We start from the raw sequence: 24698 nt of genomic DNA, 5'->3' as shown, positions 1-24698 counted from the left end.
TTAAATTTACTAAACCCTTGTGCTATCTTAGATGACCCCACCCTTACATATACGTGTTCTCCCTACCATGTCAAAGGTGGATAAAGGTGGAAAGATTTCATGTAATCCATGGACACCAGTGAAGATCACAAATCATTGAAGAAAAAAGCTTCAGTGCACTGTTTAGTGGGTCTAGATGACCCAACTCCCACTGTTAAAGTGCCTAGGATAGCACAAGGGTTACAATGATCAGGACTTTAAATTTACATTTACTAAACTGCCAGACAAATGCCAAAGTATTCAAATTCATCCAGGAGCCCTGGCAGAATGTCCTACTTGACCGCACAGAACAATCTTTGCTTGTCAGTCAATTTCCCTGTGGTGCAGCTTATGATCCCACTTTCAGAACTGAATCTCCTTTTTTTTAGATAACTGAGTTTTGTGATGTCTTTAAAGGTTCTCATTTTACCAACTCAAGGACAAATTGATACATTTTTTTTTAGATCTCCCAACTGTCACCTTGAATTATTCTTATGAAGAAAGCTGTTTTAACTTGCTGACATCGTGACCAGCAGGGCCAGAATGGATCCCAAACAGGAGCCTCTGCAGGTGGAACCAATATGATGATGGGCTGCGGCCATGAAACACCAAAGAGAGGCATCAGTTGAACCGCATTTCTTCTGAAGCAATTATTTCCGCTCAGCCTTTCAGACAACTGATGAGGGAAACAGAACGCAGAGATTCAGGCTGACAGTCTTCTTCAGTAATTGATATGAGCGCCTGTGATTTTCTGTAATCTTGCTGTTCACGGTGAGAAGAGAGGAATTCATTTTCCTCTCAAATTGAAATAGGGAATGGTACGAGATAAAACGAGTGCTGGAGAACACACCTGAAGAGTGGGAGAATGAAAATGAAAATTCCCCGAGCCCCGAGACATCTCTGCTGAAATGGCTGAGTTTGACCGCCAGCGAAGCCCAGCAAGAGAATGTTTTTCCATTTGTGTGGTAAAATGACAGAAATGAAGAGCACTCAGAAAAAAAGAAGACAAAAGAAGGAAATGCAGGAAACGAAGAAAAACAAGCAGCACTGCATAAGACAGTTATCTTTTTGTGATATTAACCAATTATCCCAATCAATTCTGCAATTGATTCTTGAATTGATGATTTCATTATATAAAAAAAGAAAAAAAGGCAATTAAATAATCTATTCATTAAACAAGCCTCTGTGGAAGAACTATATTCAGCTGACACCTCCTCATTCATGCTGGTCAAAAGCCTGGTCACACTGTGGCATCCAGTTCTTCTGCCAGGTTGTGGTACTTAGAAGATATGGAATTGCTGATGTCTCTCTGAATTAAAATGATTATTTTTATGACAGTATGCCTTGTTTTTCCTGATGGGGGAAACGGTGTCCCAAACTATGACATCACCATTTACTCCACGCTTGCACTCATTCATCCCTGATCAGGTTCTTCTACAGGTTCAGATTCCCAGCTTGAGAGTGGAGTGTGCTTTCCAGCAGGCCTGGAGATTGGCTAAAACTAGTCTTTTCTGGATTGTCTGGAGGGAGAGCTGTCAGCCAAATAATCCTACAAATTTACGCTGACAAGAGAAGTTGTCATCTTGGTGTGCTTTCTGCTGAGGACTTTATGTTGACCTCGACATCGTCTGTAGCCTTGAGTAGATGTCATTACAAACAAAGCTGGACTTGGTTGTTCCATCCAGATCAGTCAGCTGTGACATGCCAATTATTGCAGCAAACTCCTAAAGACCACTGGAAGGGCCAATGCCCACAGCTGTGGGTCCCAGTAGCTCAAAACATAAAAAACTGCAAAAATAATTTAAAAATCTATTTCAAATGTATACTTTATGGGCACATTTTTTGTTTCGACTCATTTTGTGTAACTGTCATTTCATTATTTTTATGAAATATTTTAAAATCAAATGGGAAGTTGGACCATTTTAATGAATATGACCCAAACTCAATTCTGCTGCTCATCTAAAAAAAAAAAAACACATTATTTGCCAATGTGGCATCATTTAAGAAGAAAATAGGAGTCAGCGACTTCTTGTTAAGTAGTATCACTGTAACAAATAATCCACTAAAACCTCATGTTTGTCTAAGTTTAGATACGTGTGATCCCCAAAAATCCAAAGACCACCACAATGTCCTGAAAGCACAAATGTTTATTGGAGTCTCATTTCCATTTTTCTATAGTTACAACACGGTACACAGAAAACCAAACTCTTCCGGACACAAAAGTCTTTTCTTTCACTTTTAACTCTTAGCTTTTATCCCTGTATGTAAGCCACATATTCACTCCTTTGTCTCAAAGTATCTAAAATATACATAAATACCCCCCAAATAGGTGCTGGGGTTTCCTCCCATCAGTGCAAAAGACATTCAGAGGAATTCATTCAATACCACACATAAAACAGTGATGCTGTCTTACAGTACAGCAGAAACTTTGAATTTCATATTTTAATATTTATTCCTATTCACCACCATTAAACTGCATTGAACAGTTTAATGGTGGTGAGTGTGTGTATTTATACACATAAATCATAAGATACTTCGACTTCCACCAAACTTCTGGTAGATGCATGTATTTCAAGTACAATGTTTCACTTCAATGTGTTTCCTTCACAATAAAATAAAAAAAGAACCAAAGTAACATTAAAACAACAAAATAAAATTTGCTACCAGTGTTTTCAACAGTATTGCACGCCTAATTAAAAATATCTTAAAGATTATTTTGCAGTCTTAACTCATCTTTCACCCATAATCAAGAGGAAAACAAGCAGCAGTAGTGATTGATTTCAAAGGGCCTCCTCTGTTGACCTTAGTGGTTTGTCTGGATGTGTAACAATGAGGTCGTGGAGGGAGAACGGGTCATCACACGGGCGGTCTGACCGACAGCTGAGGGTCGAAAACTGAAAGGGAAAATAAGAGGAATACAGACGGATCTAGTGACTTTAACGTCCTCGCTCTGCTTTCACTGCGAGGTGACAAACTCCTAATTAGACCCCGCATCGTTGCCGTGGCAGCTCAGAGCAGGTCAGGCAGGATGAGGCCGGGGGGTTTGGGCTCCACGCAGTTGATCCAGAAATTGGCACAGCTGGCGTGGTACTGGTGGCCCCCATACATCAACTTGAAGTTGTCCGTCTCGGAGTTGAAAGCCTGTAGGAGTCAAAAAGTTAAATGTTAAAGAGCATAAAGCATAAAAAGTAAAAAAGCAGAGATGCGCAACTCAACTCTCAACTCAACTTTATTTATGAAGCACTTTCATACAACAGTAGTTGAGACAAAGTGCTGAACACAATAGTAAAAAACATTAAAACATGTTAAGGGGGGGGAAACACAGAGGGAGATAAAACTATAGAAAACAGTAAACAGTTAGAAAAACAGTGGTCTCATATTGGGCTAAAAGCCAAGGCATAAAAATGGGTTTTTAAACGGGTTTTAAAAATGGACAGTGAAGGGGCTTCTCTAATGGCCAGCGGCAAAGTATTCCACAGCTTCGGAGCGGCTACAGCAAAAGCTCTGTCCCCTCTGAGCTTCCATCTGGACCTCGGTACCTCCAGAAGCATCTGATCAGCTGATCTGAGGCACCGTGCCGGCGAATAGGGAGAGAGAAGCTCAGAGAGGTACAGCGGGGCAAGACCGTGTAAAGATTTAAAAACAAGCAGAAGAATCTTAAAATGAATTCTAAAATGCACAGGCAGCCAGTGAAGCGATGCTAGGATCGGCGTGATGTGGTCTCTCTTGCGTGCTCCAACCATAAGACGAGCAGCTGCATTTTGAACACGTTGGAAACGCAAGAGAGACGACTGGCTGAGTCCAAGATAAAGAGAGTTGCAGTAATCCAGCCGGGACGTGATGAAAGCATGGATTACTGTTTCAAATTGTGCAGGTATTAAAAAAGATTTTACCTTAGCAAGTTGACTAAGGCTTAAAAAGCTTAACTTCACTACAGAGCTTATCTGTTGGTCCATCCTAAAATTACTCTCCAATTTAACACCCAAGTTAGAAACAGTTGATTTTAAGAAACCAGTCAGAGAGCCCAGATCAATCGGGGATGGTCCACTAAAATCATTCGGTCCAAAAATTACAACTTCTGTTTTCTTTTCATTCAAACTCAAGAAACTTAGGGCCAACCAGTCCTTAATGTCATGGAGACATGACAGGAGCCGCGTCACAGAGAGATTATCCTTTTTAAGCGGCAGATAAATCTGACTGTCGTCAGCGTATAAATGAAAGGAAATGCCGTGTTTTCTTAGAATGGACCCTAAAGGTAACAGATATAAAGAAAACAGAAGAGGTCCCAAAACCGACCCTTGTGGGACCCCATAGGAAACCCGAGCTGTGGTGGATTCATAACCACCTAAACTGACACACATGGTTCTTTCCGCCAGGTAAGATTTGAACCAGTCCAGTGCAGTGCAAGAGGAGTTGATATTTGATCTTTGAAGACTCACTTTGATTAAAATTGTTTTTATTTTTCACATGCCTTTGTGGCATTTATCTGAGGATGGAGGACATAAATTAAGCTAAAAATTACATTTCTGAATAGTTATTCATACAAATCTTTGTGAAAGCAGACGAAAAATGCTGTTTAAAAAAGAGCTTAGGTATGACATAGTAAATATGCTGGGCAGGCCAAAAGCTTCCTGCTCTCTGCAATGGGGAGGGGAAAGAGGGGAAGGGGTTATTGCTCTACACCAGTGTTTTTCAACCTTTTCTGAGCCACGGCACACTTTAACCTTAAAAAAAATCCCACGGCACACCAGCATCCAAAAAAAAAAAAAAAAAGGAGAAACTCATAGTCTGTATTGATCTACAGCCCCTGCACAATCTCACATGCATTTTTGAGATAATTGTTACAGAAAAAGCTGGAAACTGCAGCTGTTTTTTTCTAAAAGATGCAATAAAAGTTAAGTTAGAAGATTTAAAAACAGTTTGTGTGTTTGTTAGTTTCAAGACGTTTAACAACAGATCTCCTTTTGCGCTGTCACTCTCACAACCCAATGCATCATGGGAAATGTAGTGCATAAAACGGCCGAAGATCGGTTTTCGGAGCTTCATTGTTTTGTTCACTTGTTCCACGGTCTGATACCGGATTCTGTGGAAAGCTACACCGCTAAAGACGAGCTTTAGCTGGTATTTCTGTTAGAACTGAGCGACTTTACGAGCTAAATCGGGACAAGGAAGTGAAGACTTTAAGCACTTCTGATTGGTCAGACCGATGACATGTGATTAACCCCCCCAACACGGGACTTTTCCAAAATACAGCCGAAGGTGCAGCTGAATCGCGGTACGTCATTCTTATCAAAATGTCTTTAATAAAATAAAATAAACGCAAAGAAAAGGTATTTTACGATCTTTTATATTCCTAACTCCTCAGTGTTTTATCAGGATGTTTGGATGAACAGAGAGCTAAAATCCTGGAGATGGGAAATGTTTTTAGATCAGTTAATGAGGGCAATTTCCCACGGCACACTTGGCCATCTCCCACGGCACACTGGTTGAAAAACACTGCTCTACACCAACAGTCCCGGCAATGACTCAGAGGCACATTTTTAATGAACAACTGCAGAAACAACACAGGTTTTTGGGTTTTGGATAAAAACGGCATGATCATAATTAAAAGACCACTGGGAACACGTTTAAAGATACATCAAAAGATGAACGGAATGGGAATTTACGTTTCTAGAAAAGAGCAAAAGTCTAGATCAAAATGGAACCAAGTATTTGATGGTATTTGTTCACCAATAAATAAAAAAATTGCTACATACATTCACACACACACACGTGTTTTTGAAGGGTTCTGTGAAAAGATGAAACATGAAACTGTTATGTGAGTTTAAGAGACACTCAGAGAACAATTACATTGAAATTTCGAAGACACCAAGTAGAATATTGATTATGTATCAACCAAGATGCTCTTCAACATGTCCAAAATCTGAGAAATATTTTGCATTACAAGATGAGACATGTGTTTGCCAGATATTGTCAGCAGCTCACGCAACGTTCTCAATTCATATGAAGAGGCCAGTGCAAAGAGCAGTGGGATGCAGGCCATGTCATAGCGAGGTGCTACTTCAGCTAGAGGACTGAGAGAATTAACAACCAGCAGCAAATACACTTGCAAATTAGTTTAAGTACATAAACAGTATCATCTGCCTCAGTGATGCTTCCCAAGAGGTTTCTGACTTGATGCTGAAATGGTAATTAGGAGCATGCGGCAGTGAAAACGAGTCAAAAGAAGAATGTGGTTAGGAAAGGAAACTTAACACATATTAAAAGAAAGAATTTGTTTTTGTTTTAGGATTCATTTTATGAGTAAAATTAAAAGAAAGAGCCTTAGAAGTTCAAGACATGAATTATGTGTTGTTATGAATTTTGCAGGACAGAATTATACTCAAACAATGCAGGTGGGTGTGCTTGTAATTAAGAGAAAAACGACTACAAGAAGATGTTGGTTGTTTGTTTGGAATGTGGTTTGCAGAAAAACATGCAGTAATGGATGAAAATGAAATTTTGGTTGCTGAAGTTAAAAAAAGTTGTTTAAAGTCCCAGTTTCCCAGTGGTATTTTAAATATGACTGTGCTGTTTTTAGGCTAAATCAAAAAATCAGTATCATTTTCTAGGACATAGTTTCTGCAGAGTGGCAGTAGTTCACACATTTGCCTCTGAGTTGAGGGCGGGACAGTTGGCGGGGAGTAACTCCGCACCCGCCTGGCCTTTCCCGTTGCAGAGAGTTCTCTGTTTACAAGCTTTCCTGCTAACTTACAGCCCCTCACACTCCCAACCTAACATTACCGCTGCAACAATAATAACGAGCAATATTGAAGCTATTCAGTTGCACAGTTTTGATCCAGATTTCAGCTCGGACGAGGAAAACCAAGGCGTCCATGGATCTGTTTGTAAGTGGCTGCATTTTTCATCAATTTAAATAAAGAAATACTCAGAAATGCAAATTTGAGTTTAGTTTTCTTTAAATATGTCCCCCCATCATAAGAAAAAACCCAAAACTGTTTCGAAAATGTACAAAAAAAAAGTTTTTAATGTCTACATGGCACAGTTAAACCATTTGTTTTCAGCGTCGATGTTTTTGCTTTATTAACCAATTAGAATCCACCTTTCATAAATAATAAACATGCTTTCTTTAACGTGGCAGTCACTACATAAATACACTTAGTTTGGAGGCTCTCTTTCATCAAATATTCATTTTCCTGTTTAAATGCAGAAATGTTTTTATAGCTTTTATTGTTCTTCTTTTGGATTTTAGATTCTTAATCCACTTGTGTGTAAAGGAGCATTATGTTTAGCTTGAGAAACCTCATGCTGATGTGCAACTGATTGACACAGTCAGGTGGAAGCTTTGATGTACTTCCAGATGATTTTGCTCTAAACAAAACAAAAAAATAAACGATTCCTCCACTGATCTCATTTGAGCAAAAGAAGAAATGGGAGCTCATTATGAGCCTGACCATCATTTTCCAACTGTCCGTGATCAAATGAAATGTCGGCGCTGTGCAGGGGGGCCAGCTGGAGCTGTGCATGTGCAATCAGGACATGCTAATGTGTGCAACGATGTGGAGTTTGCATCCCTGGTGAAATAATGAAGCTGGAGCCGGAGAGGCATGACTCATGTGCGGTGAATCATAACCACCCACGCAGAAGAAGAGCAGAGATGAATGTGGAAAACAACAGCAGCGTATGAGGAGGTGGGGGGGCACGGGAAAGCAGTTTCAGGTCGGAAATACCTCCAGCGCCCTGAATGCCCGTCTGCAGCTCAGATGTTCGGCTGGATGAAGAGCTTTTTAAGATGAAGGACACCTTTTCTGCTCTTCCCTTTGCCTCTCAAGCTCACGTTTCACCATCCCAGCGATTGGCTTTCAGAGCTCCTTTGTGCTCTGGCCTACTTGTTTCTGCAACTCTCCACTCAGAACTGGCAACAGTTGTAGCTGGTGGAGGGAGGTGGATGTGAAACGAATGGATGCACTTGTTGTACCACCTTTCCCAGAGACTTCACCTGCACGAGCTTCTAATGACAGCTGCTTTCCATGGGTTTCAAGAACAGAAGCTCCTGCTTCTTCTGCTCTGAAATGGTACAGGCTAATGCTTTTGGGGTGGAGGCATCTGCTGGAACAGGCCGTAAAAATGCACATGACCTTTGCAGCTGCAGAGAAAAGGTCGAGGAGTGACAGGCTGTGGGGACCATATCAAGATCTACATATTTCTATATTAGATCGAAAAACCAGTAAAACTTCTGAAGCTCAAGAGTAAAACGAGGAGCAAAGACTAAAAGCTGCTGTTTCCCCTTTTTTCTTACCCAGACAGAGATTGCTTGACATTAGATGTGTTTAATAAGTTAATTGAAAGATAAAACCTTGTCTAAAAATTGATTAGCCGTTTAACACCCTTCTAAAAATGTGGACAAGTCACAAAAATAATAACAGCTTATTTATAACTTTATTGTTTGCACTAATTATCTAATATACATTTATTTTACTTTTAGACAAAAATTGAAAATATTCTAGGAAGAAAAGAAAAAAGCACACCTGAATCAAGAGGTCAGATGTAGGGAGTGCAATGTTATTAGTACATTCCTAATTTCTATAGAAAGGTTTTATAACTAAGCCATGTTTATTCCACCTTTCTTACCAGAACAAAACCTTGAATGAAATAAATTAAAATCAAACTGTATTGGGAAAAAATGTAAAAATAGAGAAAATAAGTGGTTTTTTGGTTGTTTAATATCCAGCTGAGTCTTAAAAGGCAGATTTGGAGTCAAACTAGCTTCTGCAGAATAGGTGTGCTTAACCATGCAGCAGATGAGCAAGGAAACCTGGTCAAATCAAACATTTATAGTCAGAAGGTCCAGATAAACCTCTCTTGCACATCCATCTCTGCATGAAAATAAAACGTCAAACTTAACAAGTTTTTCTCTAAAAAAGTAACTCAATGAAAGATGATGTTTAGAGGAGCAGAAGCTCATCTGCTCTTTTAACGACTCATCAGCATTTCCTCTTATCAGCACCTTTTCCCTGAATGAGGATGCAACAATTGGGGGCATTCTTTTTTTGGCACTTTTTTAAAATGATCTCCTGCCTAGAACTTAATAAAAGAGGGGTTATTAAAAAATGGCGTTGGCTTCCGTCCGTTCTATGCCTCCATATTCACTGCCATTTCAGGCAGATCTGCTGCTGCACTGTCAGATAATTGGCATCTTACCTGTGCCCTGTCAGAGCCACAGAGGGATTATGGGGGGAAAAATGTTTTAAAACCAACACCCCTCCTCACAATACTGCAGGAATACAAGTAATAACCACTCAGACAAAAATCCCAGCCACCACAGGCGAGAAGGCAGATCCGCAATCTTTCTCCACACAGCACCCAGAGCAGTTATTAGAGCCACTGATGGTTGTTAGCTGAAGGTGGAGGGCGGGTGGGGAGCAGCCACCTTCATGTGGAAGTGACGGAACAGAAATAAAGTTGAAATAGCCCTGATTTCCTTGAAGAACTAATCCCAGAGTGTGAAAACCACCCGAGGCGCCAAAATGACAACTCTCCGCGCTCATATTTCAGATGGAATACTCATGAGGAAGACTCCACTGTGAACATGTGGGTGACCAAGGCCAACCGCACCCCCCCCCCCCCCCCCCCCCCCGCGAACATCCTCTCTGAGTCGGAGCTCAGGAACGAAAGTGTTTTATTCAATCTGTCAGCTGTAAAAACAAACACACCAGTAAGCAAACTGAGCAATTAAAGCCCCATGACGGCTCTGCATAAAAATACTTCGATCCTGAAAAAACCTGCTTTAAAAAGGCTTTGGGAACATTTTTTAAAATTCTATTGTTTGCCGTTAGCAAACACATCTTTGTGATTTTTAGGATTACTGGATGAAACAGGCTGCCTTTTATTGTAAGGAAATTATATAAGACTTCTATCCAACATCAGCTGTAAACTCTCAACCTCTCTTCCTGTTTTGCATGTTAATGCGGTTATAATCCAATAGGGACATTTTGCTTGGTTTGAATATAAATCTGTATGAAATGTAAGGATGTTTCTGCTCAAAGCTCACGTGGTCTGAAAACAGAGCGTTCACAGACAGCAGGGCAGAGGCTCACGGGGCTGCTGTTGTGATGCTACTAAAGCTAAGGGATTGTGTCAAACACAGTTAAGCATCTACCAGCTCTTTCATTGTATACTAAAGTAAATTATAAGAATAAGCAAAAGCATCAGCAGGATATTAAATAGAGATGCTGAAAGCAGGACTACAGGTTTCTACAAAACATCCAGATTATGGCCAGTAGTTTTAGTAATTATTTTAATGTTTAGAAACTTTAAAACTTAAAAAGCGGCTGTCCCTGCTATCTCTGACTCTGAACAATGCTTTTACATTTCATGCCCTTGTTTTTGCAAAAAACAAAATAAAAAAAAAACCTTGGGATAGAAAGCTTGAAAATGCAAAAAGAAAACAAAACTTTTGCATTACTTGGAATTTGTTTTTCAAGAAAAATAGAAGTTTTCTTTCCGTGTAAAATGTTTGGGATCATTAAACTGCAATATGAACGCTGCTCCCCATAGTGAAGACATTTCAGCTGGTCGCTTTTAGAAATGACTTAAAAAAAACAAATATTTTTTCCTAAATTCTTTAGGTTAGCATTTGGAAACCTGCAGATGAACAAAAACTAGGAAGCTGATTAATCCACCTATTTTAATATTTTCCTTTTTTTAGTGATTTCAAGTTAATTTAGGATTAATTAGGATTTGCCAAAGTTAGGAAACCTAAATAAAGCAGTTTGATATATGAGAAAAGGAGTTGTCACTTTGGTCCCTTGCAGGTTTTATCTGTGACAGGAGGAGGAAAAGTAAAACAAAGTTTTTTGGTATCATACTCGTTTAAACAGGCGTCCCAAAGCGCTGCCGGCTTTGTTCTGGAAAATGGTTGAACGAAAAGTCATTTTGTGCCGAAACCTGCACGTTGGTCGGTGTCTGTGAGCACAAACAAACCTTGCTGCGAGCCTCGACGTTGAGCAGGCAAACTCCACAGGCCAGCTCCTTGGCATTCTTAATGCCGTGCCTCAGAATGCAGGAGGAGAAATCCAGAGAGCTTTCATCCGGCTGCACACAAACACACACAAATACACAATGTCAATTTGCTTCTTGCTGCAGGCCAAGGTGTGTTCATTTGTGTTCTTGCAACAACAGCTTAGAGAGCAAGTCTGCAAACATCAAACATCACGCCATCAAAGTTTGCAGGACTTCAACTACTGGTGTGTGAAATGAGGACAAATCAAACTGGCTTTTCAATACCTTCCATCACCTGCATGTGCAATTATAGGAAACTGTTTTTACTCATTCGCCCTTGAGATGAGCTGTTCTTCTGTCAACCTGTAGAGGAGCAGAGTCTCCTTCTTCCGTTTCTGTCTGACAGACTCTGGCACGCAGTTGGTTAATCAATCTATACTGTCCTCATCGTTGCCTTAAACACCATGAAGGCATCCTGTTCACATAATTGATTTTAACCCAACAGGTTCACTGATGCTCCTATGAGTGGTAAGCCGACCTCCGATAATCCATTATCACATGTTTTCAAATGGGTTTTGTAGATAACAAAGGTCAGCTAAAGCAGACAGGAGCATCAATCTGGATTTTGTTTTTCCTTTCCCTTTGTCGTTTCCTGAAGTCAGAGGAAATGCTTTTTAGCGTCTCACCGCAAGCTTGGCCATAGACATGAAGCTTAAGAGGTTGTTCCACACGCGGCTCATGTCCTTGAGCAGCACCTGCAGCTTCTCCGAACACACCGCCGTCGCCTTGATGCCCAGCTCCACTCGTCTGGTGACGCGATACACTTCCACCACGCCTGGCGAGCAAAACGTACCACACACGTGAGGAGGCAGTGGCGGACATGGTTAAGATTAAAAACGTGAAATATGCTGACTGAATTTAGAATGTTCCAGTGTGTAAACACTTGATAGCAATAATAGGTATTATTGTGAAAATCACTGAAATCTGCACTGGATCCTTCAGTGGGAGGTTGCTATATATAACTCAATTAAGCATATTCATTTAAAGGAACATATACAGTATGAAGTACAGCTGGTGCTCAAAGTTTCTAACTAAGATGGAGAAGATTCAGTTTAATGTAGGTAAACTTTGGAACATTCTTCCAGATGAGGTTAGACCAGCTTCCATCCAGACAATCCTTAAGTCCAGCAAAAACGGCTGTCTTTAGCTCAGCTCTGGTAAAAGTAATTCTGCTTCATACACATGCAAACAACGACACACTTTCAGCTTCAAGCTCCCTGCTCTGCTCCATTCTGATGCATCTGCTTGTAGACGACTAGTTTCCATGAATGTCTTTGATTTCCTCGTCTGAGCTGGTATCTGGATCAAAACTGTACGGCTGGAAAGCTCAGATGTTACTCGCCATTATTGTTGCACCGGTAATGTTAAGTTACGGGTGTGAAGGGCTGTAAACTAGCGTGAGAGCCTGTAAACAGACGGGTGATGGAGGTGGGGGCGGGCTTAATCTGCGCCAACAATCCTACAACAATTCTATGATAACTGCCGCTCTGCAGAAACTATGCCCTAGAAAACGACAAGTTTGGGCGGCAGTTTAGCTCAGGCGGTAGAGCAGGTCGTCGGATCGATCCCCGTTCTCCCCAGCCAGCTGTCGCCCCCCACGCGCGGCTTATATGCAGCAACAACCCCCCCCCACAGGGAGAAAGGATTTCCAGATCAATTATTACTATTATTATTACGTTTTTTGATTTTGTCTAAAAACGGCATAACCATAACCAAAAGACCACTGGGAACATTTTTAGATCAAAAGATGAGCGGAGTGGGTCTTTAGCAGAAACAAAATGCAGTTTGTACATTTTTCTCTCTTTCCTTGATGCCTAATTCATATGGGTTTGATTTTTGTGAGAGTGCGAGCTCTGTGTGTGCTGTGTGAGCTCTTCCTCACCCAGCAGATACTCCATGCCCTGAGCAGACTGGATGACCTCTGTGCAGACAGCAGAGCTGCTGATGCTGTTCAGGGTGTTGTTGGCTTTGGTGATAACCTTAATATGAACAGACACAAAAACCATCGTAGAGTCAAAAATGCTGTATTACACTATTATCTTGATAAATGTTACAACAAAACAGCCCATCAGTGTTTCAAGGTATGCCTGAAACATTTTTACAGATACAAATTTTATGTATTTTAGTATTTTTCTTCCCCTACAAAGCCTTTTAGAGCATCTCTTTACTGTTTGGACTAAAATAAATATTTTTAAAATGTGTTTTCTATTAAAAGAAAGTGATGTGAAATTCAAACTACTCGCTCTGTTGTTGCAACCAATAAATCCACATTTATTTTTTGCAGTTTTAGAGATCAATTGGACTAACACAAACCTCCAGAGCACTTTCCAGACACCTTTGCCACTCATAAGCATAGCGCTCGCTCTCCTGCAGCAACAAAGTGACAAAATATGAAACGACAAACTTTTATGACACATAGATGTCGGGTCACTGACGCCAGCAGCGAACTGTGGCGGTTTTCCTCACCTCCACCTCTCCGGTCAGGTTTTTGTACTTGTCCCAGATGACCGGCAGGGCTGGTTTTTCGCTTAGCGTGTTGGATCTGTCTCTGAAATGCTGCTCGGGAGCTGGAGACGGCGGCGATCGGCCAATTTCCCTCTCGCCTAAACTGTGACTGCGTTTGTGGGAGCCTAAGGGAAAAAACCAAGGAGACACGGACAATATATTCACTCACTGCGAGGACACTCTGAGAAATGTACCTGTGCATTCGCAGTCATCACTTTTTTTTTTTTTCCATTTTTATTGCAGCCATTACTCTCAGACAGTGCAGAACAGGTAAATGCTTTGGTTCAATAAAAAGCAATAAGGTTCAAATCAGAGGCTCAAATACGACTGAAATGTATGAATAATTCATCAGTATTTTGAGAACGAACACAAACATGTTAAGCGTGAACTGATGTGAGGAAGAATCATCCAGAAACAGGTAATCCGCCACCTTTGGAGCCATGTGTCGCCACTCAAACCAGCATGAAGCCGAACCGTGATAAGATTACAGCTCTGCAGCCAGAGACAGTCTGCTCGCCACAGTAATTAAACCCAGCAGCAACAAATGAATCCGTTCTTGTCACAGATAAGGAAATATTTATTAGACGGAACAGAGGAGCGAGCAGCACCAAAGTGGATACAGTTCATTTCTGCAGGTGGATTTTGTTGGAGGCCATTAATCCGTCTCAGCAGTCATTGCCATTAGAAAGCTGGAATGTCTTTGCAATGCTACCATCTAATGCCTAACAGCTTTACTGCATATCTGATGGCAATGTGGTGATGGAGCGGCACGTCTTTCATTCCTTCCTGAGTTCAAGGGCTTTTAGTTTCTGGAGAGCTCATACCTGGATAACATGACAGGTTTTAGGAGAAAAGATGTAATCTAGATTCACCCCAAAGCCTCACTGTCACAAAATACAGGAAGTCATGTCTGCTTAAGCATTTCACAGTACCAGCTCACTGCATCAACACCAGACCATGGATATTTTCTTAGAACTTCTTAATAATTACTCCAGTTTGGTTGGATTCAAATGTTGATGTTTCAACAAAAGAAAAAAATAACAAACATCTTGCTTTGCTTTTTAACTCAGACTGGGTATGTTTGAAAAACAATAATCACAATTTATTTTATTTTATTGTTGACGGATCTGTGTGGAGAAATGCAGTAAAGTTAGGACACAAGAGGACTTACCTTGAACTGAGAGGTCAAAGGTTGCCAGTTCATTCTTGATCATCTCCTCGCTGGACTTGACTTTGGCCTGAGCGCTGGCTTTAAGGAAGTCTGACTTTTCAAACTTGGGCTTGTCCCCTTGGAAGGCGCCAAACTCGTCTGGGGGCTCGCCTTGTTTCCCCTCAGAGCTGGCCTCCACGGCAGTGGAGTGAGAGTTTTCGGAAACGGTGCTCGCAAAGTCTCCGAAGTCGTCCTCGTCATCAGCTCTGCCTTGGTTGGAGCTGAAGTCGGCAAAGGCCTCAAACTTGTTTGCTTCAGATGCGCCATCCTCTGCGGTGGCCCTTGCTGTGGAGCAGCTCGTGATGTTTTCAGTGCTACCGAAGCTCAGCTGCTTCCTCTGGGATGGGATTAATGATGGAAGGGAACCTCCCTCCACGCCCTGCCGCTTCCTGACCTCACCTGGCAGAGTTTCCTCCCGGTCTGACCAGTCATAGCTAGCCAAGGAGCTGAGGGCGGACGTCCCGAAAGGGTCAAATTTCATGTCGTCTCCTTCTGTAATGACAACACAGACATACGAGTGGTTCCTAGCAGTAGATCAGACGCTGCTGTAGAAGGAATTTGTCTGCAGATCAAAGGATTTTAAAAGTATTTTTTTGTTGTTGCATTGTTTTAGAAATTGTTATTGTGTGGATTTGTCTTACTTTAATTAAAGCAGGCAGCTTTTTTATTTCAATCTGTTCTTAAACTTTCAGAATTCTCAAAATGACGGATGTTTTCAACCTTCCAAACACGTTTAGTGTAGAAGGAAATTATACTATATTTTTGGAGCTTTACGAGGGTCCACATCCATTTTAAACTGTATAGGTTTAATTTTGTGTATGATAAATTCTCTTTGAATTTTTTTGGTTGCTTTTTTCCTGTCTTTATTTTCCATTTTACCGATCCAAAAAAATGATCCGAACCGTGACTCTAAAAGCGTGGCACGACCCGAACCGTGAGTTTCTGATCAGTTACACCCTTAACTATTATTATATTTCTATACAACTATGTCTAAATGTGTAAACCATGTGTAGTTTACACAGGTATAAATTCAAAATCAAATCAAATAGACTGGAAATTATTGGTGATACCCAGCCCTAGTTTACAATGGAACCACAATGTTGATTTGAAAGCCAGAAAAAAAGTACAGAAAGTTTCTCTTGTAAAAATGTGCCATTCCTAAAGTGTATACACTTTAAGACCCTACTGTCTCCCGTCTAATGTCAAACTGTTGACCATTGGTCTTTAATTATGCAGTTCTTAGGCAAAATTTTAAAAAACTGTCATTTTCTGGGACAGTTTCTGCAGAGCGGCTGTAGTACATTAGGAATTCTGCAGAACAACTCCGCCCCGCCCCGCCACGCCTTACTGTCCACTTTGCCAAGAGCTCGCACCGTGGCCCACCCAGCATTTTTTTCAATGTCCCAAATGTGCTCTTTTGAACGGTGCCAGGTTCCCAACAATTTGAATAAAAAAATACTCAGAAATGCAATTTTAAACATAATTTTCCTACGACATGTCCTCATCATCAGAAAAACGTTAAAAACACAGATTTTCATCAGAGTGGGTCTTTAAAGGAACGTCTGAACTGACTGTAGCCATCATTAAACTGTATGATTTCATAATCATTTGGAAATGACGCCACCTTGAGAAATGTTTTACACTTCAAAGCCACGCTAAAAACGATCCACCCATGCATAAAATAAACTCTTATAAAATGGACCCTTTTCACTGTAAATATTTTTTTTCTTAAGGTTTTGCAGGAAAACAGTTGATTTTTGACAAATAAACCACATTTTGGCACTTTATGTTAAAACTAACAAATTTCAAAGCCCAGGATCTAACAAATTCTTCCAAAGATCCTCCCTACAACCCTTTTTGATCACTTCATCGGATAAATACTGACTGACAAGTCTTAAACTAGAACAAAAGTGTCAGCACTTAAGCATTCCTGTCTCCTTGACACTCCAAAACACATAAATCCGTCTTGTTGAACCCTTCCTGTTAGGCATGACAGAGCACTCGGATATAAAAAGCAATTTGTGAAATTGACAAGGATCTATTGCTGCGAGCTTTGCGTAATTAGACCACATCACGCCTCCCGAGAGAAGAAAAGGAAAAAAAAAGACGCATTTCAGCAATAACAACAGTAATATTTATTACGACAACATGAGAAGAGAGAAAGAGAGAAAAGTCACAAAGAAAGAGCTTTATCGTTACAAGAGGTTTGTCAAGCGAACATTTGTAAAATTAGATTTCAGTCATTTTAAATACAAGAGCATGCAGATCCAGGAGAAAAAAAGAGGAAAAAACAAAGATAACCCGAGGATAAAGAAGCAGAAACCAGAGACAAGGCACATTCACAGACTAGAATCAGTAGTTCTAGGGAGAAGAGAAACGTTTCTAACGGCTGGGATGGTGAGCAACAAATATTTTTGGAAAAAGGTTTGAATACAGAACAGGTAGAAAGCCAGGTTTCAAAGTTTTTTTCTTTTCTTTTTTTTTTTTTTTTTAAAAAAACAAGGCAGGAAGCATTAACCCTTTGAGGACCTGAGGGCAAACACTGGCAGAACATCTGAACAATGATAGACAAAGAGGGTTTTTTTGAATAAAGACTGCAGCCTAGTACATGATTAAAAAACATAAATATGAATAAATACAAAAATAAAGATATGGAATAATGATGTCTGCCTTATAGTATGTTTGCAAATACATGAGTGTCCTCTTCAAGCTCTCAAAGGGTTACAGAAAACAAGGAGGGCCACATTGAAACCCCAAAGAAGAGTTTGATTACATCCATCACAGATGCAGGGACAGATTTAAAGAGACAGTATCCTTTTTTTCCATCTTGCTACAGTGATTATTTGTCAAAGCAAACTAATGAACTCTTAAAAAGACAATATAAACCTAAAATACTTCATTAATAACTTGAGGCTATATTTAATTTACAATGGTAACCATACTACATCAAAATCAAAGGTATCTAGCTTCAAAATACAAATTTATATTCCTGTAATAAAAATACACTATATTAAATCTGTAAGTGTACGTCTGCGTCCTTGGGTAAAAACAAACTTGCAACACTTTTATGCATAAAATGGTTGATCTTGTCAATTTCACAAATTGTAAAAGCAGGCACACTGCAGCAAAAAGCAAGGCAAGAAGGGTAATACTGATTTCAAGAAGTTGTCAGAGAGCTGTGATATCACATAGAACTGCAAACAGCAATAAATAAATACATAAATAAATAAATAAATAAATAACATAACACCCCCACCACCACCACCACCACTACCCTAAAGAAAACAAACAGATTCCTTTTGTGCCTTAAAAGCAACCCCACAAAAGAAATACTGTCTCTTTAAGATGACGTACATTTTTCAGAAAAAGGTGCAAAGCTCAGTGAGATGCTCAAACTGCTTGGCCTGCTACACTTCAGCGACAGATTAGTCCCAAAAAGCATTCCAGGAAGGACGGGAGCCGATAAAAACAGGACCTAGGAACAGTTCGCGGTTACAGAAGCAGAACGTGTCTAAGGAAATATTTGGGTGTCGAAGCGTCTGCAACAGTTCAGGAACTTTCTGTGCAGAGGAATCAAACTATAGTCTAAATACTGCACAGACACCAGAATAAGGCAATGGGGATGTTTTACGTGTGTGCGTTTCTACGACAACTTCCACATGGTTTGGCTTCAATGCCTTATATTAACAGATATGCTGAAATGCTGATAACTGGTTGCATAAATGTGGTCCGAATACTAAACGCTCTCCATCGGCAGATTTCATAGAAGCAATACTTCGCCTGACAACAGTTGCTTGATATCTGAAGGTGTGTGGAATAAAAAGAAACATGAGACATGAAGGGAAAGCGAGATGCTTGATGAATAAAAGATAAGTTGTGGAGGAAGAGGGGAGGGGGATGCTGGAATGGAGACAACTGGATGATTGTTATTAAGGACCTGTGTTGACTGGCAATAAACAAAGAGGTTGTGAGTAAATTCTCTTTTTGCAGCTGTGACAGGAAAAACAAACGAGTGATATGATCAAAAACGATTATATCTGAGTTAAATTGGATGGTTGGACTAAAAAGAGAAAAAAAACTGCATTAAGTCAGAAAAAAAAATGGAAAATCGTGCATCTATCAGGTCTCTATTCCACCCTGCTATAAAGTAAATGAAATCAAACTGCGTGCAGTTTCATAATACCTTTGTCTTTAAGCTGAACGGGATGCTTGTTAGGAAATGTCTAACCAGTGACTTAAACGAATAAACTGAAAATCAATGCAAATGTTATTGAAGCTCATCTATAAGTTAAAAAATCTTCTGTTAAGCTGTTTGAAAAGACTGCATCACTGTCACAGCCCACAAAGAAAGAGGACTGCAGAGGAGCTGTAGAATGGGTCGACCATCAGGACAAACAGCAGCAGCCAAAGACTGACTGTCCATACTTTAAAGACCCACTCTGATCATCTTTTGACCGATTGTCTAAGCTTTCCCATTGGTCTATTTTATTATGATTATGTCGTTTTTAGCCAAAATTCAAAAAACCTGTGTCGCTTTTTAGGACGGTTTTTGCACAGCAGCAGGACTTTATTACAAATTGACCTCCGAGTTGTGGGAAAGACGGTTGGTGCTGAGCAACCCCGCCCCCCTTCCCTTCCAAATTGGACAGCGCTCAGAGCAAGGAACTTGTGGCCCTCCCAGCATTTTTTCAACATTACAATAAGCTCTTTCCCAAACTGCTTTTTTGTTTTTGTTTTGGCTGCTTCTGATTCACAAGGATTTGAATAAAGTAAAAAACTCAAAAAAGCAATTAGGAGCTTAATATTTCAAATTTATGTCCTTCATCATCAGAAAGAACATTTTAAAAATACCCAAAACACCATTTTCATCAGAGTGGTTCTTTAAAAGTGGGCAATATTCATTTGTAAATAAATGGATTTGGGCTAAAAGCTTTTCTGTGATTCCTTCAAACACAAAGCAGGGAGGAGAATGAGGACATAAAAAAAGATGAAACATCATGAGCATCTATAGAGGGACTGTAGTGTGTCAAAATGAATAATGAAATGTAAAATTAAGATGTCGTGTCTAATCTGATATGTTATTTGTAACTTCTCTGTAGGTTTATAACTCATAAGCCAACTTATTTCTGCTCTTTGAAAGTTTACTTGTAAACGGCTCCATTGTGAAGGGCAGGCTTGCCGACTCCTTAACGCTTTTGTGAGTGACTGTGGGGAGCCTCACCACAGCAAACGCACTAATTCCTCACCTGTAGCTGGGGGCTGGTGGGACGAAAGACCTGGCAAATCCAAGGAGCTGTCGGACATCACGTGCTTCAGGTCCCCACCCATGTCTGACAGCTTCATGTCCAGCTGTACTGACAGCGCGTCCTCAGAGTCATCCTTCCCCACGCTGCTCCCGCCGATGGACGGCAGGTCGAGGGATTTGACGGAGGCGGAGTCTTCCTTGGCTTGTTTGAAAGCAGATACTTTGTCGACTAGAGTCTTTTCCGAAGCCCCTAGTGCTGTGCAAAACTTTGAGGACTGAAAGTCAGCAAAGTCGTCTGTGTAGCTTTTGAGGGAAGAGAAGGAACCGCCGCTGTTCTCTTTGTTGTCGTCGTACGAAAGACCTCCTTCCAGGGAAAGCTGCTTGAACACGTCATACTTGTCTGAACCCTGCTGCTGCTGCTGCTGCTGTGGGGTGGTCTCCCCGTGGACCCGTGTGCTGCTCTCCCCTTTAGGCTCAACATCAGAGCTGCCGAATGCCATGAAGTCTGCAAAGTCATCCTGAGATGCTGCGGCTGTAGCTCCTCCTGCTGCTGCTGAAGCTTTACTGGGGTCAGATGAAGAGCCAAAGAGGGCAAAGTCACCAAAATCATCCGACCCTCCGCCTGGAGGTTTAGCTCCAGCAGGCAGAAGCACTAAAGAGGGGGGGGCAGAGACAGTGGGGAACGCAGTGTGCTTAGTCTCAGAGGGCGCAGGAACAGAAGAGAAAAGGTCCAGGTCGGCCATGTTAAGAGGGTTTTTGGGCTGAGAGGCCGGTGCCGTGGGCTGTGGCTGCTGCGGAAGCTGCTGTAAAGACTGAGAGTTTGGGAAAGCGGAGGAAAAGGCAGGCTGAAAGATTTTGGCTTGATCTGAGGGATCTAGTGGAGAGACGCTGTCGGCGGTTTTAAAGTCTGTGAAGCCATCATCAGCGCCGACAGACTTGAAGTCTGCAAATCCTTCCCCTGCAAACCAAAGGACTGGAGATTAGTAAAAGACAGAAGACAAAGACACAAATCTCAGCAGAAACAGACGCAATTGACAATCTTACAAGAGGAAAAAGCTGGTGGATTAGTTACAGTGTGACTCCGCTGCACTAAGAAGGGTAAACTTCTACTTGTGATGAACTGAGGGGTACAGAATATTTGTAGAACAGCACACATCACTGCACAAAAAGCTCCTTTATAAATAAAGAAACACTCCCATGCCTTGATCTGCTGAGCTCATTTTAACTTTTGACAAGTTAAAATGTCTTTTTTTTTTGTCTGATCTTCTTAGGCATCGCTCTGTTGCAGTTATGCAATATGATGCAGACATAAAAAAAAAAACACACCGCAAAAGTTTGAAAGCACAGAGTTTCAGCAGCTGCTCTTCTACAGCAAGCTAATGTATGCACGGCTAGAAGCCGAGAATCTGTTCCCACCGCCGCTGTACGGTGGAAGAGACTCAGCTAATGGGCTCATTAAGGAAGACGGAACCTGACAATGCCAAAGAAAGGTCACTGCAAACGATGACTTACTGGAGTTGTAAGAGCTGCCCCCATCAGAAACTGTTCTAATGAAAAAAGGGACGGGGATCAGCACTGCAAAAAAGCAAAAGTGGGCCAGCAAGGAAACGTGGAAGTGCAATGACCCGAAAGCTTTCCCACAAATCCGACAAAACGTTAATCATAGTGAGTCTGAGTGTGACTTCGCTACGCTTGTGCAGCTCAAACCCAAGAAACGAATAATTCTGTGACGAGGCTGACATGAGCACCTCAGTGCTGAACGTGTGAATCCTGCATGGCAGCATTTTCATCCAACAGGTAAAGTAAGACCAGGTGAGTCCCTTACCAACTGGTTTCTTGTCAGCAGGTTGTTCCAACTGTCTGAACACACTGTATTTGTCTCCAATGTCTACAAAAAAAAAGAAGCATGGGTTTATTAGACTGTTGGTACCAAAGGAGATTTTGTTATGGCAAAATAGGAACATAAAATGTTTTTTTTGGTTAAATTAAAGCTTAAGAATGCACAACTTCATAAATCAAAATTCCACCTTTGTTTCCAATAAATCTAGAGATATTCAAAAACTGTTTTTCAAATGCATCAAAAGTGGGTTTTACAATCATAATTTAACAAAGAAATACTTTGTTATTTAAACAAAATGTTATTTAAATCAATGTTTGTGATATTTATGCATCATTAAGTACCAAATATGAATCAGAATAAGAAAACTAAATTTAGGAAACATATCGTTTACACTCTTTTAAACAAAACTTATTGTAAATTGCTTGGCAGTATAACTTGACTTGAGGTGAAAAAAAAGACAAAAATGACAAAAATAATCTTTTCATCTAAGTACAACTATGAGAGTGAGACAAAAAAATGTAATCAAAGGATGTATGTTAGCAGTAACAAGCTTGAGGCTTGTTTGTTGTTTCAGCTCAGTTTTAAATAGAAATCTAAAATTAGCTTGGTATAAAAAAAAAACTATAAAAAAAAAACTAACTGCACTACTTTAAACCAAATCCTAACATTCAACAGGAGATATATGGAAGATACCTGAGGTAGGGGGCGTTGGCTCTGCAGGCTGATCCACAGACAGCTGCTTGAACACGGCATACTTATCAGAGGACGTGACCGAGGAGGAGGCGGAGCCAGACACAGGAGTCAGCATAGCAGGTGTGCTGCAAGGAAAGCATCAAGAAACATGACATTTCCAGAAAAAGACTTTGGTAGGAGCATAATCTAATCATCGGTCTCATTAAATATTTGGAGGATACAAGCTGTTTAATGGGGTCGAAGACTCACTTTTATCTTAAGTGAAAACTCTAAAGAAGATACTCAAAGAAAAAATAATAGATTAACGTTACCCAGAACCCTTTACGTTTTATAGGTGGAGCCTGAAAACAGACTTAAAAACTTGCGTAGCGACATGTGAACGCGTGAGTTAAACGTGGACGCCCAAAAGGAGCATGTACGCACGTTTACATAGACTTTTCGATGGAAGTAGTCGATTGAACGCATGTTTCCGAGCCCGGTGTGAACGTGACATAAAAAAAAACGTTGTTTTTTTTAATAAATAGGCAGAGCTGCAATTTCTGCTCAGCAATCCAACTCTGTAGAAGCTCATTAATTAGCCAACAGTGTTGCACTGTGGGAAATTCTTGTTGTGTTGCTGAGATGATAAAGGAGAAAACGAAGAATAGAATTATTAACTGGATTTGCCACTTCGATATTAGATACTGTAATTATGCTCTCTCTGCAGATAATTGCCTTTCAGCTCTGCCTCACTGAAAAAACAGTCTCTTGGAAACTAATATGAAGAAATGAGCTTATCTGCTATCCACTGAAATGAATTCATTAGGAGAAGGCCCAAACTCATTGCTATTCTGAGGAGCCTGTTACAAGATATTAAGACAGTGCCTGACTGTAGACAGGCACAATTATCATGCAGAATAACACTGCTATAAATAACTATTCAGGCCTGGATGCTAGACTCATCTCTGCAAATATGCATCTTTTGTTATGAAAGTCGATGGCTAGAACTTTGAGCGTATATTAACTGCTCTGGTGCGAAGCGAGAATAAAGGTCACATGGGTTTTGATAAAACCCAGAGGGAACATTTGAAGCTTATTTAATAGCTGAGAGAGAGTTGGTTAGTTAAATGATTGCATGTCACACCTGTTTTGGTGTTGAAGTGCAGCAGTTTTAGGGAAACTTCCTCCCGATTCCCCCTGGAAATCGCTGAAAGTGGAATCTCCTGTCCCCGCCTTCGGAGCCTCCTGGAAGTCCTGGAACTCATCGTCTTCAGATTTGGTGGCCTAACAAAAACATTTATTAGAAAGGTTGACGGAAATACACAAAGAGCTAAAATCGCAGCCGTTACCTGCGCAGGAGGGAAGCTGGCAATAAAACTTGTGTTCGTCGGTGGCTGTGCCTGAGCTGCAGGGGTCATGGTCATTCCTGTTGCAGCTTGAGAGGGCACTGGCATGGAGACGGGGGGTTGGGTCATGATGGGCTGCTGGTGCATGACAGGGGCCATGGCCATGGCCAGAGCTGGCAGGTTGGGCACAGGCGGAGATGCAAACTGACCCAGGATTTCCACATTCATTGCTGGGAGGCCACTCTAAACAACAAATCCAATGAAATCCCATAAATTCTTGGATATAATGTAGTTCAACGTGAGGATAGAGGACAAATACATATATATACATATATACAGTAAACCCTTGTTTTTCGCGGGGGTTACGTTCCAAATAGAACCCGTGATAGACAAAATCCGTGAAGTAGAAACTAAGAAACCTCCATTTTTTTTTTTTTTTTTACAATTATTATACAATTAAATACTCTATTATACATTGAAAAGAAAGAACAAACCATTTTACAGGCTCAAGCATTTGTTTCACAAAAAAAGTACTTTAGAAATGTTTTTTTTTTCAACAAATAACTTCTGTACTGTCAAATAATAATTTTAATCATCGATGTGAACAGAAGGCTTCGAATAGCGGAGATTAGCCCCGCCCACCACGACCCGAGTAAATAGATTAAACGGGAGAAAATTTAAAATTATAATGAAAAAAAATACAAAGTACAGTCGGACAAATAGTGACTCAGGTGTATTTCACTGCTCTTCAGACTGAGCCGCTGCATCCCGACTCCGCTCTGCAGTGTTTTCTTCTTTTGA

General features: G+C 40.7%; 1 protein-coding gene across 8 annotated transcripts in view; it reads right to left on the bottom strand.

Annotated features, from left to right (window-relative positions):
• Nucleotides 1-2147: 2147 nt before the first annotated feature.
• synrg (synergin, gamma) overlaps nucleotides 2148-24698 on the bottom strand; it is a 34716-nt gene continuing 12165 nt past the window's right edge. For 4 of the 8 annotated variants that reach the window (XM_011482383.4, XM_020708164.3, XM_020708165.3 and 1 more), the window contains 13 exons: nucleotides 23901-24140; nucleotides 23696-23835; nucleotides 22573-22697; nucleotides 21865-21927; nucleotides 20041-20997; nucleotides 14756-15286; nucleotides 13546-13709; nucleotides 13393-13446; nucleotides 12962-13058; nucleotides 11706-11854; nucleotides 11002-11112; nucleotides 10887-10925; nucleotides 2148-3159 (listed from right to left, as the gene is read on the bottom strand). In XM_011482383.4, coding sequence (XP_011480685.1) covers nucleotides 3028-3159; nucleotides 10887-10925; nucleotides 11002-11112; nucleotides 11706-11854; nucleotides 12962-13058; nucleotides 13393-13446; nucleotides 13546-13709; nucleotides 14756-15286; nucleotides 20041-20997; nucleotides 21865-21927; nucleotides 22573-22697; nucleotides 23696-23835; nucleotides 23901-24140 — 2802 coding nt within the window. In that variant the 3' untranslated portion in view covers nucleotides 2148-3027. The remainder of the gene's footprint in view (nucleotides 3160-10886; nucleotides 10926-11001; nucleotides 11113-11705; nucleotides 11855-12961; nucleotides 13059-13392; nucleotides 13447-13545; nucleotides 13710-14755; nucleotides 15287-20040; nucleotides 20998-21864; nucleotides 21928-22572; nucleotides 22698-23695; nucleotides 23836-23900; nucleotides 24141-24698) is intronic. The other 4 variants (XM_020708163.3, XM_078929419.1, XM_020708169.3 and 1 more) reach the window with 1 other exon arrangement.

The sequence above is a fragment of the Oryzias latipes genome, chromosome 13, assembly GCF_053564925.1.
Source record: "Oryzias latipes strain Hd-rR chromosome 13, Olatipes_Hd-rR_3.1".
Lineage (NCBI taxonomy): Eukaryota > Metazoa > Chordata > Actinopteri > Beloniformes > Adrianichthyidae > Oryzias > Oryzias latipes.
The sequence above is the reverse complement of the archived record's forward strand: the minus strand, read 5'-3'. Positions and strand labels throughout refer to the sequence as shown.